Source organism: Erythrolamprus reginae, chromosome 6, assembly GCF_031021105.1.
Source record: "Erythrolamprus reginae isolate rEryReg1 chromosome 6, rEryReg1.hap1, whole genome shotgun sequence".
Taxonomy (NCBI): domain Eukaryota; kingdom Metazoa; phylum Chordata; class Lepidosauria; order Squamata; family Dipsadidae; genus Erythrolamprus; species Erythrolamprus reginae.
Window position 1 is genome coordinate 52,118,770 of NC_091955.1, and position 20,125 is coordinate 52,138,894.

Below are 20,125 nucleotides of genomic sequence, written 5' to 3' on the forward strand. Positions count from 1 at the left end.
GGCCAGGATACCAATCCGTTCAGACCTCCTTTCCTTCCCTCAAGGGATCTTGGGCTCACCTTCAGCTCCGTCGGTCCCAGCGGGGTGTCACTGCAGTCTCCCGGAGGCTTGCTCCCCCGTGGCGCCTGGAGAATATTCAGCAGTGGCCCCCGGATGGGCCCGAGGGGTCAGGCTACCCTCAGCGAAATATCGCCTCGCTTACTGTCCCATCTGGGGTGCCAGAAAATGTTGTAGAATTGACGAGACAGAAGCCAGCACTTTAGATGAAGGAAAGGTTTATTGCGCAGGTTCAGGCACAAGATAACAAAATAAATGGCCTGAACCCCGAATGGGTGTCAGAATCTTTCTTATATACCCTTGGAATACACAGTAGCTTGGGGGAGCATAAGTTGCCATATATGGTTATAACAGTTTGTGGAAAATAACAGTTTTCGATATATATCATCAGTTGGCATGTGCACATGGGAACATCCTGTTTCTCCTAACATAAAAAGAGGATCTTTATACCCACACAATAACAAATAACACATTTCCAGTATGCAAGTCCCCCTACACATTTCCCTACTTCCTTATCGTAGCTGCAGCTGCTGATTATACAGAAAGCAATAATAGCCAAGGTTATAGTGACCTGAACCAAAGCCTTGGGCCTTCATCCAAGTTAACTTTGGTTCACCCATTTACTTTACCACAGCACCAAAGATGGACAGATGGAATCGTCTTTAGGAGGAAGGACCCACAGTTACTGAATCTTGTCAGAGTTGAGTTTTAATCTGTTGATCCCCGTACAGACCCTCAGGGCTTCAAGACACTGGCACATAACTTCCACTGCTTTGCTGAATTGACATGGGGTGGAGATGTACAGCTGAGTATCATTAGCATACTGTTGGTAACTCACTCCATGACGTCAGATGTTATCACCCAGTGATTTCAAGTAGATATTAAATAGGAGAGGAAAGAGGACTGACCCTGAGGTACTCCACAAGGAGGGGGCTAGGAGCTGACCTCTATCTTCCCACTAACACTGACTGCGATCAGCTAGAGAGGTAGGAGGACAACCACCGTAAAACAGTGCCTCCCACTCCCAGCCCCTGCAACAGTCACAGAAAGGATACCATGGTCAATTGTATCAAACACTGCTGAGAGCTCAAGAAGCACCAGGATAGAGGAGTGACCCCTATCCCAAGCCCACCAGATATCATCCATCAGTGTGAACAAAGTAGTTTCCGTGCTGTCGCTGGGTCTGAAGCCAGATTGGAACGGATCTAGATTCTGTTGAGTGGAAAGATCATATGCCTTGAGGCTGAGAGAATGAGTTAGAAACCCCACCAATAGAGCCTCCGATCTACAGATCATAGATGTCTGGTTGATATAAATCCAAATAGCTCTGCGAACATCCAGGTGTGCCATTGTTGCCCCTGAAGATGATGTGGGTATGGACAAAAATTAGGGAATACTAGCTCCTGTGCCCTGTGGAACTACAAAATAATTTTTGGGTCGAGACATAGAACAACCCTGTCAGAATAAAAAACACATAAATCTTTGCAGATGGAAGGAGATGAAAGCTCAGATATCCACCGGGCTGACATAATTGCTAGCAAGAAGGCCAACTTGTAGGACAGTAACCTGAGTCTGATGGACTGCAGTGGTTCATAAGGAGGCCCCATCAATCACTGTAAGACCAGGGGTAGGTCCCAGATCGACTACCTGTGGACCACTGGTGGACATAGATTTGTCACTCCCTTATTAAGGAATCAATGTATTGTGGGAAAATGCGCCAAGGATTTGAAACGGTCATAGGAGAAAACTGACGATAAGGCCGCCACCTGATGCTGAAGGGTGTTGAGGGAAAGGCCCATGGCTAGACCCCACTGGAAGAAATTTAAGATCTTAGGGATTGGCACCTATAGAGACAAACAGCCCTTTGAAGCACACCAGTCACAGAACGATCTCCACATCACAGAATAGATGCTATCAGTAGAAGGTCTCCTGGATGCCTGGATTGTGGCAATGACATCAGCATCATAGTCCAGTGGTCATTAAGACCTGCTCAATTGCCAGGTGATCAACTGGTACCACCAGGGGCCAGGGTGCATCAATGCCCCCTGGCTGAAAGAGTCCAGTGTTGGAGGAATTCTCCACAGTAAAATTATCAACAATGCTTTCAGGTTGGTGAACCAGGCCCGCCATGGCCAGTATGGAGCTAGGAGGATCAGCTCAGCTCATTCTTCCAACGCCTTGTGAATGACCCTGGGTAGAAGAGCCAGAGGTGGGAAGGCATACAAGAGGCCCTGTGGTCAAGGTCCTTGAAGGGCATTGACTCTTCCATCCCCTGGGATGGGTAACTAGAGAAGAATCTCAGCAGCTGAGCATTCTCTAGGGTCATGAATAGGTCAACAATCAGACAACTGAAACGGCTTGTGATATCAGAAAAGATGGCAGGGAAGAGGTGCCTGTCCGCATGTTCCACTGTTGCGTGGTTGAATCAATTTGCTTGGATGTTGGAGACCGCAGAGATATGTTCTGTCACGAGGGACAGAAGCCCCAATTTCATTGCCTTCTTCATCAGGGTCTTTGATCAAGTCCCTTCATGCCAGTTCACATGGACCTTGACCGCAACTCTGTCCATAAACACAAGGATGTGTCCAGAGACTAGGTGCTGGAAGTGTTTTAGGGCCAGGAACACTGCCCAAAGTTCTAGCCAGTTGATGGAACATTTGGTCTCTGCTAGCCAACATTTCTGAGAAATTGCAAGGACTGTCACCAGGTAAGGGAGCACTGGATCTCTGGATGAACCAGGACTTTGGATGGGGATGAACTGTGGCCCGCTCTCTGGAAGGGTAAAAGAAACCATTGAAGATCCCTAGAGTGTGGCCAAGAAATGTCAATGCTCGAGATCATTTTCCCTCGGAGGGTAGACAGAAGGGCTATCAGCACCCAAAGCTCCTGTTGAATGTGAGCAGCAATCTCTCTAATGCTGCATTGCCTTCCGTTGGAAAGGGAAATCCTATACTCTAGGGAGTCTATAATGGCATCTAGGTGGAGCAAGGTAGTAAAGGGGCAAGGTGGCTTTTCTCCATGTTGATTGAGAAACATGTTGTAAGGTTGGAATTGTTATCTGGAGATGACGTACTGCAAGGTGCTTAGATGTCACTTGAACTAAAATAGTATGCAGTAACACTGGACATGCATGGGGATGGACTTGAGATGGGCCTTAAGGACTACTAGCATATTGGTAAGCACCATAGAGGCTGACAACAATCCAAGGGGAGAATCCTATACTGAAAGTGTCCATTGCATAACAGAACCTGAGGTACAGATAAGGCCAAGGAAGCAGATAGGCCAAGGAAGCCATGAAATTGTTCCGCTGGGGACAGCCCAGACTAGACCTAAGGGAATGCATCTTGAACCTATGGTATTTAACATATCAGTTCAGATGCTTTAGGTCCAAAATCACCCTCCATCCCCCCCAAAGTTTTGGGAACTATAATCAAATGGAACAAAATACCTGCCCCCACTGGTCCTGAGGCACCTGCTATATGGTTCTGTAATCCAGCAGGTGTTGCACTGCCTTATCCATAAGAACCCTCTTAGAGAAAGCCCTGGACAGTGGTTAACTAATAAAAAACCTCAGAGGGAGGGAACTTGAATGAAAGACCAAAACAAATGATCTCCCGAACACATTTATCTTGGGTAGTGTGGTCTCATTTATTGGCATAAACAGCCAGATGACCCCAATGGGCAGATCAGGGAGGGAATTATCTGGGGTGATGGAAGGAAATGTCCCCTTGGAAGGAACATTTAAATTGCCTCCCCCTCCTGGATCTATTTAGGTATTGATTCTGCCTAGATCCATACTGACTTTGAGGCCTTAAGAAGCTGGAACCCTGGTCAGGAGCCCGAAAGTGGGCACTGGGAATAAGGGAATAGGTGGAAATTACCCTTTCTCAAGAATGAAGGGAAGATCTTTCTCAGGATTCAACCAGGATTGGGTCCAGGGTTTTCCCAAATAGCTGCTGTCCCCTGATAAGCGCTGAGCCAAGCACCATTTGTGGCATGTGTTTTCTGGCCATCAGCATGTCCACTACATGCATCTGGCTGTGACAAATGCAGCAATGGCCTTAGACATGAATCTGGAGGCCTGCATCGTGGAACCCACTGAAAATTGGATGGCCGCAATGACTTTGTATAGATCTTGGTATGCCCTTAAGTTGGATGTGGGAAGATGGTCTTCCCACGCCAAATAAGGACATGCAAGCGAAGAAAAATGCCGAGGAAGAGGCCTTGACTACCCAGGCAGCTGCCTGATGGGCCTGGAGGAGAGCTTGTTCTGTGCAGTGCTCTTCTGGCTTCAATAGCTCTTCCAACTCAGGGCATCGTGTTAGGAGGAATATACTGCAGCCACTGGGCCATCCACTGATGGGTGTCGAGAAGGGATGACCATTCAGGAGCTATGTTAAAGTATTTGTGATCCATGGCAGAAGTCATAGATCCAGATGCTGGAGCAAACCACTGATGTTGCACATTGTCCAAAAACAACAGAGGAGCTGGAATTACATAAATTTCAGGTGTGTAGTCTGCAAATAATGGGTCCTGAGAGCCAGACAGACCCCGCTAGGGCGGGGGAAGGAATTGCAAGCCCAGCTGCATTGGAAGCTTTGAAGAGCAGTGATTTGAACAGCGCTGGAAGAAATAGGCCAGATGAAACAGGTTGCTCAGGCACTATGTCCTCATCCTCTGAAAGCTCGATGTCCCTCTGCTCTAGTTCCTCCTGGAGGTGGTCTGGCTGTTGCTGTCTGAGTCCTCTGAATAACAGTCTGGAATCTGTCATCTGTGGTAAGGAGCAGACTGGTCAGTCTCCACCATGCCTTGAAAGTGGCGCTTGGCATATGAGGACAAGAGTTTGCCCATACTTTCCTGCAAACTCTGCTGCAATGCAGAGGAGATCATTTGCATATTGGCTGAGTCAACTTAACCTTGAACAGGCCCAGTGGAAACCCCTGAGCCTTGGCCGCTATTGGAAGCCTCAGACGACAAGGGCATCACCATGGCTGCTGAAGGGATAGGGTTGACAAACCCTGCAGACTCCCATATGTCTGGATGCATGACTGCCAGGCCCATATTATCTAATGCCAACTAGTCTCCCAGAACTACTGAGCCAATCCAGAGGCAGACTGTTTATTGGAATAAATTACTCCCCCATGGAGCTGGAAAGACAGAGGCCTAGTTATCTGTCTGAGCATAAAGCTTCGGAATTGCATGGTCCTTTCACTGCTTGTCTCTCTCAGCTACCTTGGGTCGTTTATACAGCTGGTGGGAGTCAGTGGCACCTGAAGAAGAACATTGCTGATCCTCCTTGGGATCGGAGTGGGCCAATTTCGACTGCTTCTTACCCTGGGCATTATAGCTAAAGGTTGAGGCCTGTGCATCTGCCATCTTGAAAGTGCTCCACCTGATTATTGAGTCAATTAAACCTCATTCACCCCTGGTTGCATTATTGAGTCAATTAAGCCTCATTCACTCCTGGTTGCAGGCAAATTTCTTTAATATGGGAGGCCTAATATGGAGCAAGGTGGACCCCACCCGCAGCCAGAGAACAGATGGGGATTGAGTCTTCCCACCTGGCAGCAAAGCAGTGACAAAAAGTGTTGATACTGGGGCCTCGTAGCCTAGTCATGCTAGTGCATGAGCTCCCATGACACGTGCTGGGCTGAATTAGTCCTTTACAGCCCTCTTCCGCACCTCGAGTCTCTCATCTGGCCATGACAAGGTAAGTGAAAAGCCAGGAGAACTATGTGACGCTCCGATAGCCAAGCCACTTGCCCTCCAGTCTAGGCTGTTGCTCCGCAAACTAGCCTATGAGAAATAATATGGCTGATCAGGCAACAAGCACCTCAGTGAAACCAAGTGCCACCTGAGGCAGGGCAGCTGCTGCCACAGCTTTGAGCCAAAGCTCGATACCAGTGCTCTCCCTGCATTGTTGGATCACAGGGGAGGCTTACTCACAGAATGTCGGTAGAAAAACAGGATGAACTGAAATCCACATCTGTCCTCTTTGAAAACTAAATCAAAGCTGGGCCAAGATGGTGGACAGAGCTTCAAAGTTGATTGACAGACTCAATCCTTACTCTGATTGGAGAAAGACAACCCATTCTGGATGCTAGTTCCACCCACCATGTAGAATGAATAATTCTACTTAATTATAAAATATATCGATTGCTTCAAAGATTCTAAGTATTTCTACTCCTTTGAGCTTTATTTAATAGGAGATAAATATAGTAGTGTATTTAGAAAATATAACAATAGCTTTATGGGAAAGGATTCCAGCCTTCAGAAGAAATAATATGTGCCACTGTCATTTCTTTATAAATATTTACCTGATGTTAAGATTATAATACTTTGTGCTAACGGGATCTCATTTTGGTCAACTTCTGTATGTTCTTATTGACTCATACAATTATTTTTTGGCTAAAAAACAGAATTTAATAATCCTTGATATTTATAAATGATTAACATTAACAGTTTTATTCAAATCATAAAAACTACCTAAACAATTTGCCTCCTGCTGATTTCCACAGAGTCAATGAATCACACTTGAACTTCCTGACATTAAAAAAAACATAGAATCTCAGCAACATGTTCTGGGAAACATATATTCGCTAGAGAGTGTGACATTATTAGCATATGCCTAATTGTGTTTTGTTTTGTATGAGTCATAAATGCACAAGTGTTCTATGATTTGAAGCTTGTGTACCGCTTGAACCAGAAACTCCAATACTGGAGATTATACAGAAGAGATTGGATAAGGGTTTGTTTGAAATGGTATAGGATTTCTTGCTTGAGCATTTTATTAAACTAAAAAAATCTGCCTAGTATTTTTTCCTTGAATATATTGGCATTCTCAAAAAAAGAACTTTGTATTTTATCAGGTAAGTATCAGGTTTATTGTGAATAGTCATATAAAATAATATGTTGCCTCATCAAGATACTAGCAATTATCAGCATATCATTTAGCATTCTATACTAAATTTTCTACAAACATATTTACAAAGATATGGCAGCAGAGGTGGGTTCCTACCTGTTTGGATTGATTGTACAGAACTGTTAATAACTGGTGGCCTCGGTTGTTGCTGGAACCACCAGCAATGCAGTCTGCTATGCCCCTGAGCTGGTTCTCTTGGCGGCACCATAGGTGCTGCCATCTTGCTTTTTGCTTCTGCACATGCACAGCTTTTTTTAGTACTATACGTGCATGTGCGAAGTGCAAGGGGGCGCACAACACATGCCTACTCACCTGGCACATCCCTGAGTGAACCAGCAGTAGAAGAATCTGGAACCCACCCTGTATAAGAGGTTTGTTTGTGTTTAAAAGATTCTCTAGCTGTAGCAACTAACTCTTTATAGAAACTTGATTAGCTGAAACATGTCAAGTTGAGTGAAACCACATCCGTTTGCTGATGAAACTCTCAATTTATTTTTAGTTAGTATATTTGCTTACTTATGGATCTCTAGCTTATTCTTCATTACCATCTTTGTGTTAAAAATTCAGTTTGCCAAACTTAATCTAGTGCAGAAGAACTAATGATGCTGAATATAGATGGTCCTCATAATCATAATGGAGCCTATCCATCACGGTTGCAAACTATAAAATGTAACACCAGTGCAACTGACCCAATTTTACATCCTGTTTTGAGCATTCTTTAACTGAATGTTGGAATTGTTAAGTGAACCAATGGTTTCCTATAAGCCAGTTTTGCTAAAAAATGGAAATAAGTGCCAGTTTTTGGCAAAACTATTTAAAAAGGCAGTTATGTGATTGTGGGATATTACAAATGGTCATAAATGCAGGCTCCTTTTGTGCCCAACATGCAATCATAGGTCTGGGGGTAGTGGTGGTGGTGAGGTGGTCACTGGATCTTTGGAACTGTGTTGTCTGCCATAAATTTGAATATTATTTTATTTTTATTAATTGGATTTGTATGCCGCCCCTCTCCGTGGACTCGGGGCAGCTCACAACATGTCAACAATAAACAGTATACAAAATACAATTAGATCCAATTAATATAAATAGTTAGTTTAAAACATTATAAAAGCTAAGTATCAAAAATCATTCATTCATTCAATACAAACCAAGCATAGTAAGCATTCAGTGGCCAGAGGCTGGAATCTAATGATCCCAAGCCTGGCGGCACAAATAAGTTTTCAAATTCTTACAAAAGGCAAGGAGGGTTGGGGCAGTACAAATCTCCTTGGGGAGCTGATTCCAGAGGGCTGGGGGCCCCCATAGAGAAGGCTCTTCCCCTAGGCACCGCCAAGCGACATTGTCTAATTGACGATGCCTGGAGAAAGCCAACTCTGTGGTACCTAACTGGACGCTGGGATTCATGCGGCAGAAAGCAGACCCGTAGGTAATAAATAAATAATAATAATAATAAATATTTATTAATAATAACACTTTAATTAGTTTTGTTCCTAAGAGAGATAATTAGGGAGTGACAAATTGAATTTAGTATAACATTAGGGCTAAGGTTTGTGGCTCTTTAAAAAAGAAAACCTGCAGTGAAATAGAATAGGCACGTCTGTAAAGTGAAAAAAATCCAAGATTACAGCAACTGTGTCTTGGATACTTTGATCTATGAATTTGGCATGTTTTTTTGTGGGACCTAGTACAGTGATAATAATCCCAAAGTATTCAAAAGCCTGATCTTCAAACTTATTCAGTTTTGATTCCATTAATACGTTATAATCATTCAAAGGCCAAATGCATCTGAAAAATGTATTGCAACCAGAATCATTCATAAAATCTACAGGCTTCGTTAGAACAATGAAATGGATCTTGTAATACCAGCTCTGTTTCTTACATTCATGCAACATCACAATGTCCATACAAATGGATTGAATGCAGAGCCTCATTATCTGTCATCATTTCTCAACCTTTACACAATACAGGTCCCCCAGTTGTATCTGTTCTTCAGCTTTATGCAGTATAAACATGCTTTACCATTGCCTTAGATAAAAACAGGAAAATGTTACATTTGTCTCAAAAATAAAGGAGATTTGCTGAAGTACTACTACTACTACTACTACTACTACTACTACTACTACTACTGCTACAATGTATATACCACCAAGCTTCCACATACTCTGGGCAATTTATACAATTATATATCATTATACTATTTGATAACTTACTAAACATAAAGAGATTTTAGCTTTTCAAACCCTGATAACTCTTTAAAATAAAGATAGAAAAATATAATTTTTACCTTTTCATGAATTTTTTGGCCAGGCTCCATTCCTTTGATATGCTCTGTATCATGTGGACCCTCTCCAGATGTAATTTTTCTTTGAATGTGTGCATTTTGTTCACGTAAAGCTATAATCTAGAAAATAATTTAGAATAAATTATTAATGTAAAATCCAAACAGTGGACATCATAAATTTACAATATATCTTATAAATCACTATGCAACAATTAGATGGTGTGATCAAAAATGGTAAACAAAACATGATTTGAGCTGTTTATATACTTTCCATATATGATATCTCAATGTGAAGAAATGAGAATGTTGTAAAATAGTAGCAAGAATTTAAAAAGTTGATGATCTAGTAATTCCCAACATTCCTCAACATTAGCCTTAGTAGCTTGGTGTTGGGGTAACAACTCACTAACATAAAGACGGCCAGATGCTTTTCTCTTGGCAAATATATATATATTGAGAACAGTAAAATCTGTGAAGCCATGAAGTAGGATATGCCAGCACATTGAATTTAGGACTTAGAACAATAAATTCTATAGTTATAATGCAATTTATTTAAATGTGCATAATTTTAAATAGGTGCAGTTTAAATGATGCATTAAAAGATGGAGGCTTAGTGTTTGGCACATTTCTTAAATTAGAATCTAACTAACTGCACAGATAATTAACATTGCGGATAAAAGAACTGCCTTATAACACATCTATTACTTGACAGATTTCTGCTATGTTATAAATGTGAATTAAATGTGATTTAATTCAGATTTCAGTAACATGTTATTTGTGTGAAAGTTAAATCGAGAGCAAGTTTTTAAAGGCAAAAATAACAGCTGTGTCACAATTCAATGTTTTCAGATTCAATGTCATGAAGTGCACTGTGAGAAATCCAATGAAAAATGGGATAGGTTGGGGGAGGGAAGCAACATAGTGGAGATGAGATGGCAAGCAACTAGTTAATATGGGTTCATCTAATCAGCAGAAAAGCTCTTATTTAACTGGGCTATTTTGAACATCCAAGAGACTAAAGTCAAGTTCAGTTTAATTAAGAGGTTTAAAGTCCAGGGCCTGTGATTTACAGTTGAATCAGGTCCAGACAGCTTGACAATTTATTCTAAAATAGAAATTGCCACAACAATTAATCCTTAGAAAAGGTCATATCCATTTTTGCATGTAAAATACAGAAGGTTTTTGGTTTTCTTTTACATAGAGGTTTGCAAAATATTTCAAGCTGAAAGGATTTATAAATGATTTGAAAACAGACAGCCACATTCTGGACACTGTCCTAAGCTTTATTTCAAAATTATTGTAAACTCAAATTCAGCTGAAGTGTCTCACTTGATGTGACTAAATAAGAGCTAAATAAGACGGAAGAATCTGCCAATGTAGTTTTGTTAGTTTTATTTCATATCTATGTCTTAAGAACACAAGAAGAAGAAGAATCAGACCAAGACTTATCCATATCAGTATGTTTTCACATAGGAACCAAAAAAGAACCTGCAAGCACAATATGAATGAAACAGCATTCTTAGTTAAGTTTCCTAGAAACTGCCAACGAGATATATAATTTAAATATAAATATTATTTTGCACATAAACATATTTTTTATTTGAATCAGTGTTGACTCTTGGCAACTACATAGATAAACCTTCAAGATTTTTTGGCAAAATTTTCAGAAATGGCTTTCCATTGCTTTTACCCAGCTGGACAAAGAAAGGTCTAGAATTTTTTTTCTCTGCTCCTAGTTCAGTGCCTAACTAATAGATCAAACTGATTGTCAATTTTAATATCCTTATGAAATCAAAGGGTTCAAACAAAATTTAGAAGTCATCTAAACCAATCCCTTCTTAGTGAAGAATATTTTGGACAGATAGTCATCTAATATCTGCTTAAAGACACTCAGTAAAGGCAAACTATTCTGGCTGGCAGCTCCTTCTGTAAAAAAATCAGAATTTTCTTACTGTAGAGATAGAAGTCATGTAGCGGTTGTGTGCAGCAAATTGCCTACCTCAAGCAAGCCTCGCATACCTACATGATCTCATCCACTTCATATCACCAGGATGATGCAGGACACTATCCCTGGCTGGTACAAGATCTCATCTAGGTTGTATCAAAAGAGTGTTCTTAAGGATTGGTGCGGAGAATTCACCAATAAAATGCTGTTGACCCTTTTCTACCCTTTGCTTGGAAAACTGTATAAAAGTAATAAACACTGCAAAAGGAATCAAATATTTTAGCATCCTGCAATGACTGGCCTCTACCTCCATCATCTGGTGCCCAAGGTGGGGTCCTCTCAGACCCCCCCCCCCATGGGAAGCAACAGCCAACCTGCTTATCATCATCTGGAACAGAAACCTAGGTGCACCTTCATCCTTCACCTTTATGACCACTCACTGGTGAGTATGGGTTGCAATCTATCTTAACACCAGCATAAGCATGTGCAGGAACTCCAATTCCTGTTACATAAGTCAGGTGTGGCAGTGTCTGAGACAGATATAAGGAGGTAGGGAAACACCATCCCTGGTATCCAAAGTGTAGGACACTCCATTTACAGGATTGGATAAAGATAGGGCATACTTTACATCCTGAACCTTGGATTCCAATACAGATATTACATTGATGGTATCAATGTCATCAAGTACTGGAAAAAATTGGCTCTGATGCTTTGGCAGGACAACAATTAACTACTAGCCCCCCCTCCTGATAATTATCAGATAAAATTTGCCACCCTGAAATCATTTTGAATTGAACCTTCAGCTCCTACTTGAGGGACTAATTCTTTTGCTTCTTCATGGCCATTGTACACCTCCATAAAGCAAATATTAGAGGAATAATTAGACAAAGTGGGGGAGAATATAGAAGAAATTATCAATATGTTTTCCGTTTGTCCAGTGCATGTCATGGGACAAGTAGATCAGAATGGAGCTCAAATAGTGGAATATCGCCCTTTGTCATATGCAATTTTAATGCACCTTAGAAAAGGAATTAGATATATGGGGTTGGGAAGTACCTATGTGCAGGGAATGCTGGAAGCCACAATGAAAAATTAAATCTTAATACCTGAAGATTGGAAAACTACCTTTCACATGACGCTTACTCCAGCACAATATGTAGTTTGGGACAGCAAATTTAAATACCAATGTGCCATGCATACCCTTCATATGGGGGTGATGGGTGGGGGTGGGGGTTTTCATTCATTGGACTATATTGGGATTATTTATGTTCAATTGTGGACAAATTTGCCCCAAGTTTTGCCCATTTATACTAGTCCTGCTCAGCTCCTACATTTGCCTTATTTTGTCCCAGCAGAGGGAGAGAGGGGAAAGAGGCTTCGGTTCTATTAACCCAGCTACTACTGTCATAGCTACCATCACTACCCTGATCATATTTCAATGGCCCCATCAGATCATTGTGCTGCGGGGTAAGCCCTTTGAGGGAATTTTGGATACTAGAACAGATGTTTCAGTGATCTCTGTCAAGCAGGAGCCTAATGCCTGCCCAACTGAGACCTGTTCAAGTGTGTGAGGTATGCAGGGTGATCAAAATACACGTAAAAGTGTGCAATTTCTTTTAGCCCATTTGCCTAACTCAGATTTGGTTATTCAGGTCCTCCCCTTTACTGAGACTACTGCTCTCCCATTGACTTGGCTGGTTAAAGGTCAGTGTAGATTGATCAATGGCCTATGCTACACAAAAAATTGATGGCTCTCCACCAGCTGGTTAAAGATCAGCAGCTTGCTGGTCTTGTTTTATCTTCTACTAGCATATAGGCCCAGTATTTGTCATAAAAAAAGGTGGCAAGTGGCATTTCTTAATTAATTCATGTATTCAAATTATGGGGCCCTTTACAGTATGTAATGCCCAATCCTAATTTGATTCCTCAAAATCATAAGGTAATGGTAATTGATTTAAAAGATTGTTTTTTCTCTATTCCTCTATGCCCTCCTGATCAGGAAAAGTTTGCATTTACAGTGCCTACAGTGCACTGCAGGACCTAATAAACATTATCATTGGACAGTTTCACTGCAGGGAATGTTGAATAGTATCACACAATGTCAGCTTTATGTTGCTGCAGCACTACAGTGATCCCTCGATTTTCGCGATCTCGTTCTTCGCGAAATGCTATATCGCGATTTTTCCCACCCGATGACGTCACTCCCTTTCTCATCTTTCTTTCTCTCTCTCTTTCTCTATCTTGCTTCTTCCTCTCTCACACTCTCTTCCTCCCTCTCTCATCTCTTTCTTTCCTTCTCTCTCTTTCTCTATCTCTCCTCCTCTTGCTGGCGGGCGGCAGGCGGGCGGCGGGCGAGCGGGGGCATCAGCGAGGAAGACCCAGGGAAGGTTCCTTCGGCCGCCCAGCAGCTGATCTGCTCGGCAGCGGGGCAGCAACAAGGAGCCGAATCGGGGTTTCCCCTTTGCGTGGGCGGCGGGGAACGCAAACTCCACCATCTACGCATGCGCGGCCATAGAAAAAAAGGGTGCGCATGCGCAGATGGTGTTTTTACTTCCGCAACCCTACATCGCGAAAAATCGATTATCGCGAGGGGTCTTGGAACGGAACCCTAGCGATAATCGAGGGATCACTGTAGTCCCTTTTCGCAAAAGTTATCAATTGGCTTTGGTATATCATTATATGGATGATATTTTAATTGGAGCCCCAAAGATTGGCTTTTTGAAATACAAAATGATATAAGTATTTATGGATTTCAGATTGCTCTGGTAAAGATACAGCTGCACTCTCCCTATCTTTATTTGGGACATAAAATGTTGCAATCTTATTCTGCTCTGGTTCTTCCTTGTTTGAGTTTACTTCGGGTTATATCTTTGGTCAATTTGCACCAATTGTTAGGTACCCTCAATTGGGTTCACTCATATTTTTCTTTACCTACACATTTACTTAGTCCATTATTTGTTTTATTGACTAAAGGGAAACAACCTGGAGATCTCATTGTAGTTCCACTGCAGCACTTGCTACGATTGAGCAAATTAAAATCTTGAGTACTCAATTTTGGAGTGTATTCCTCATAAAGATTGTCAGTTAATTCTTCTGATATTCCCTATTAGTAAGTTGCCTACAGGGTGAATTGCTTATAAGGATTCTCATAATGAGACCTGGAAAATATTTGTTCAGAATTGTCTACTTCTATTTTAGCTTTCCACACCTTTTCTCAACAACCTTTTAATTTAATTTCTCACTCTCATTATGTGTGTCAATTTATTTTTAATCTTCCAGGTGCTTATATTACATTTAGGATTGACTCCAATCTCATGGCTCTGTTTTTAACTTTACAGCAGCTGCTGCAAGATCGGAAACATTTATATTTTGTTTCACACATATGCAGTCACTCATCCCTTCCTGGCCCACTTTCCAAAGGCAATAGTGAGGCTGATGCTGCAATTCATGTTTTGCCCACGTTATTTCCAGATATTTTTTTTAGTCATTCTTTTTTTAATCTCCTGTTAATCTACTCCCATATGAACTTTCAAACTGTTAAATCTGGGAATTATTACTTCTACTGCTAGTTAATTAAACTGAGTTTTTTTAATTGGGGAAACATCAATTACCAATAGCAAACTCATATTTTCTCCACCATGGCTTTTAGCTTTATAAGAAAAGACAGGTGGATAAACCCACTCATCTAAATTATGTAGAAATGAATTAAATCGTCACTAAACTCTACATATAATCTCAGTCCAAGAAATGAAATACTATAACAGATTTTAGAGAAGGAACCATGTATGATAATATCTAAACACAAAGATGCAGCACAATATATAATGTGCTTCTGAAATACTATTTCCATAGGATTACTTTACACATAATTTTCTTTCTATGTTTCTTAGCAAATGAATATTTAACATTTTTTCTGCCATCCATTCATAACAAATCATTCAATTGATAATCAATAACCATATATTTACTTTACAGAACATAAAATTCTATAAGCTAAGACAAGTTAATTTATTTTATTTATATTGTATATTGGAAATTCCTCATCTCCCTCACTGGACAGTAGGGAGTGTCAAAAGAGACATAACAACACAAAAGCCATAATATAAAATGCATAATATAGAATGCAATATAATGGTTATTCTTTTAAAGCAGAGGCCAAAAATAATGCCTGCCATCTTATATTAGAAAAATCCCGCACTCTACTACTTCCTCTAGCAGAAGTGTTATTATTATTCTCCCCTTAATAGACTAATGCTCTTTTCATTAAATTACAGCATATTTAAAACCATATGTAAAAAGCATTAAATTATGTCAGTCTAATTATACTGATTGAAATTTGCTTCCAGTTAAATTGTCTAGTACACGCTACAATGATTTAATTTGATTTTAATATAATTAAAAGGTTTTAGTAGATGTTTAGAATATTTAGAATTGGTTTAATTTAATTTTAAAACACCCTATTTCCCTTTCCTCCCAATTAATCTTTTACTGTGGGCAAAATAATTATACTTGTTCGGCATCAAGATGCAGATTTCCTGTATTATTTTATTCTGCTTTTTATCTCCCACAAATTCTACTCAGCATTACCCATTCAGCTTGCTACATAATTGTACATAGATGTAGAGCATGTAGTACATAAAAGTACAGGACACAGTACATCTACATAGAGGATATAGGCTGAATAAAATATATTAGGTCAGACCTGCACCTTGTGTTTAATATTTTGAAGAGGCCAATAATTGAGAATAATACTGTGTTCTTTATATAGATTTTCAATTTCATAAAGTTCAAAGTATACTCACTTTGATTTTGGAAACAGTGTTTGCAAGCTATAGATATATTATCAAGAGTGTACCACAGGGCTTTTGAAATTGCCATTTACTGTACTTCTAATTTGATTTGGCTACTCCTGTTAAGTTACTTAATATGGATAAAGGGATCAAGGATTGTTGACCAAGTGAAAAGGATTAAGGATTGTTGACCAAATATGTCACATTCAAATGAACATATTTACTTGCAGATCTTTACTCTGCTGTTGTAATGGAATATGTGGATTACCTTGTGGGAGAAAGGAAAGAGATGCTTCTTCGAAAACAATCAGACAAGTGAGACAGGAGACAGCAGTACCTTAAGGGAAAGTACCTTAAGAGAAAGAAACTTAGGAAGGACCCATTGTAATGAATTAAAATTGGTGCTGGAAAGTTTGTACTTTCAGATTTGCAAGATTTTGTTAAGGTATCCTTAAAATAAAACAGAATTAGTTCATTTACTCATGTTTTCTATCTAATTTACTTTGGAAGTCTGACAGCAACTAATCCTAAAATGCTATTCATGTATTCTTTATTTTTCTACATGAATTTAAGGCTTTGCAATGAAGAAAATGATGGAGGCACCATGAACAAAACGGCTTCATTTGGTCAAAGAGTTCTTGAAACAGAATATATTTTAGATGAAAAAAGCTTGAGCTATGAACACCATATAGGATATTAATGTTACAATTTGAAACTTGAGGTATTTTAAATAGGAATAATATTTTTGTCAGTTTTAATAAGAAAAAATGAGATATATTCCTGTTTATAATTTAATTAACATGATATGCCTTGGGCAAAAGTTCTCTGAGCTGCTTAAAGAAGATTTGTAAAAATTGATTTGAATATGTAGCAAAAAATTAGCAAGCTTTAATTTAAATTACTCCAGCAAGAAAATGCCATCTCTGGCATTTCATTAATACATCATTAATATACACTCATGCAGTATTTCTTACTGTGCTACCTGAAAAAATTGTTAGAGGAAGGCTAAAATCTTTAAAAGTACAGTGATCCCCCGGTTATTGCGTCCCCAACCATTGCGAACAGGGTAATTTGCGAATTTTGAACCCGGAAGTCAAAATACCATCTACGCATGCGTGCCCTTTTTTCTATGGGCACGCATGCGTAGATGGCGCCCGGCAGATCAGCTGCTGGGCGGCTTCCCTGGGTCTTCCCCCTCTTGCTGGCATCAGCGAGGAGTTTCCCCACCGCCCACGCAAACTCCTCGCTGCCGCTCGCCCGCCCTTCGCCCGCCCACGCCGTTCGCTCCCCCTCTTGCTGGTGGGAGGGCGAGAAGCCCTCCCCAGCACCCGCTCGCCCGCCCTTCGCCGCTCGCCCGCCCTTCGCCCTGGCCGCTTCTTCCCAGCGGAGAAATTCCAGCCCCCACCTGGTCCCGCCCGATCCTCCTCTCTGAGGCAGCTCGCCCTCCCATGGCCGCTTCCTCCACCCTCCATCGCAAGCCCTCGCCACCGCAGCCAACGCGCGCTGCGATCTTCAAGCCCGGCTCCTTTCGGCCCAGCATCCCGGGCCAAGCAGCTGCCTTCCGTGACTGAGCCTGGCTCACCCGGAAGATCGTAGCGCGCGTTGGCTGCAGCGGCGAGGGAAGCCAAGCCGGCAGCAATGTCGCCGCCGCTGCAGCCAACGCGCGCTACAATCTTCCGGGCGAGCCAGGCTCAGTGACGGAAGGCAGCCGCTTGGCCCGGGATGCTGGGCCGAGAGGAGCCGGGCTTGATCCGCTGAGCCTGGCTGGCCCGGAAGATCGTAGCGCGCGTTGGCTGCAGCGGCGGCGACATTGCTGCCGGCTTGGCTTCCCTCGCCACTGCAGCCAACGCGCGCTACGATCTTCCGGGCCAGCCAGGCTCAGCGGATCAAGCCCGGCTCCTCTCGGCCCAGCATCCCGGGCCAAGCGGCTGCCTTCCGTCACTGAGCCTGGCTCGCCCGGAAGATCGTAGCGCACGTTGGCTGCACTAGCGAGGGAAGCCAAGCAGGCGCGCCGTTCTCTGCTGACTCCTAAAGCGGGGAAGTTCGCCAGGAGTCAGCGGAGAACGGCGCAACTGTTTTAAAACGATCGGAGCTTTCCAATGAGTTCCGAAGACAAACGGCAAACTTCCGCGTTTGTCTTCGGGACTCATTGGAAAGCCGCACGGGTGTTTTAAAACATCCCCGCCGACATGGGGGGCTTGCTAGCACCCCCCCAAACCCGGGTTGGGGGTTCGAGGGGTGCTAGCGAGCCCCCCATGTCGGCGGACGCCCCGCCCCCCAATCTTCGGCTCCTCGCTAGCGCTGCGGAAGTTAAAAACACCATCTGCACATGCGCAGATGGTGTTTTTACTTCCGCAGCGCTACTTCGCGAAAACCCGCTCGTTGCGGGGGGTCCTGGAACGGAACCCTCGCAACGAGCGGGGGATCACTGTACTGTCAAACGTTTAACTTGATTCAGTATCTAGGCTTAGACTCTGTATATTTCCAAACCATTAATTTTTTTTATTAGCAGACAATTTTGCTGTATTTTAAATGGTTATGTGTTTATTAAGCAATTTGTGAAAGATTATTTACTGAAGTTGCATTGCAAAGTTCCTGTGGAGTTATATCTAAACCAAAATAAAAAATGCTATGCAACACAAAAAACTTTTTTATATCATATTATGTGAAAAAGTACTTGAGGGACATAATAATACTGTATAGTTCTTGTTTGGAGTATTGCTTAACATATCAACACTTCTCTAAGCCATTAACACCTTACTATATTTCATTTATTTTTAAAGATTTAAGTCCCTAACACAAGACTGCAGTCACATCAGATCCCCAGAGGTGCGACAATTTTAAAATTAGCCATTTAAATTATTAGGAATTTGGCATAGTGATATTGAAGGTCCACAGGGCACAAAATTCAGGAAAATGATTAAAAAGGAAACATAAACTTTCCATACCATCAGGTAGGAAATTCCAATATCACTATATACATTTTAGTACTGATAAATGTATACCTCTGTAGCATTGTATTGTATTCTTTCTCATCTAATATATATGTTTGTAAATAGTTCAAGAATTTTAGGGGACAAAATACTTCCCCAGAATTGGGTTCAGTTTATACATGTAAGAGTTTATTTACACGTGTTGTGGTTAGCTCTGGCCCAGCTCCTGCCCCAAGGAATGTGGAGGTGGATGTGGGAGAGACATCCACATGCCGCAGGCCTGTTTTGCTCCCAGTAGAATCTGCCAATGAAGTCTCCTCTGACCAAGGAAGCGTGATTGACAGGGAAGAGGGGAGTTTGGCAGACAGCCCAGGAGGAGATCAGTCATCTGTATCATCCCTGGATTCTGAACAAGAATTAATGACACATCCATGCATGCGTAGAGTGATGCATAGGAGACAACAACTGAAGGATTATTATAAGAGAAAATGAGGCCACCTGTGGTTGGGTGCGGCTGCTGTAATTAGTACTACAGATAAAAGTGCAGCCTGGTGTTTTAGCCTCATGGCAGTTTATCTGATTCATTGTTTCATCAAGATTGTGGTTTTTGCTGTTCAGGATTGTGTGTGTGGACTCTCTGGACTTTAGAATTGGACTCAATTTCCCAGTTATTGGGTGAGCAATTGGACTGCATTTAACCTGTGCCTTGTGTGTACCAGCAAATCCCTTTGACATTTAAAAAGGGAGCTGTTTCTGTTTTTCTGTTTATAAAAACTTTTGGGTTTTTCTTTTATCGTGTGATGTGTGTCTTTCTGGACTAATTACCCTGTAATTACGAGCGGCTGAGACACGCCGGCAGAACAACACGTATATGCAGTAATATTTTCAAAGTATCCACAAATCTTATATACTTGTAGATAAGGCCCCAAAAGATAATCTAAACCTGAATATTTAACCAAAATATTATTTATAATATGCCTGTTTGACCAATGGATAAGTCAATGGTGATAATTGAGGCATACAAAGCATAAGGCCACCTAGCATATCTCTAGGTAACTTTATATACAGTATATATAAACCAGACAATGTACATCTGTTCAGGCATCAGAATCAGGCATCTTTCAAAATTAATAGTGCACCTTTACTAGAAAATTTGAAGTAATGTTGAAACTGGCTAGCTTCTAATAAGAGAATGAC

The 20,125-nt window shown here is 41.5% G+C and overlaps 1 protein-coding gene across 1 annotated transcript in view; it reads right to left on the reverse strand.

Moving 5' to 3' along the window:
* Positions 1-20,125, reverse strand: part of PPFIA2 (PTPRF interacting protein alpha 2) — a 241,848-nt gene that overhangs the window by 68,245 nt on the left and 153,478 nt on the right. The window contains exon 7 of the mRNA XM_070755768.1: positions 9,264-9,380. Coding sequence (XP_070611869.1) covers positions 9,264-9,380 — 117 coding nt within the window. The remainder of the gene's footprint in view (positions 1-9,263; positions 9,381-20,125) is intronic.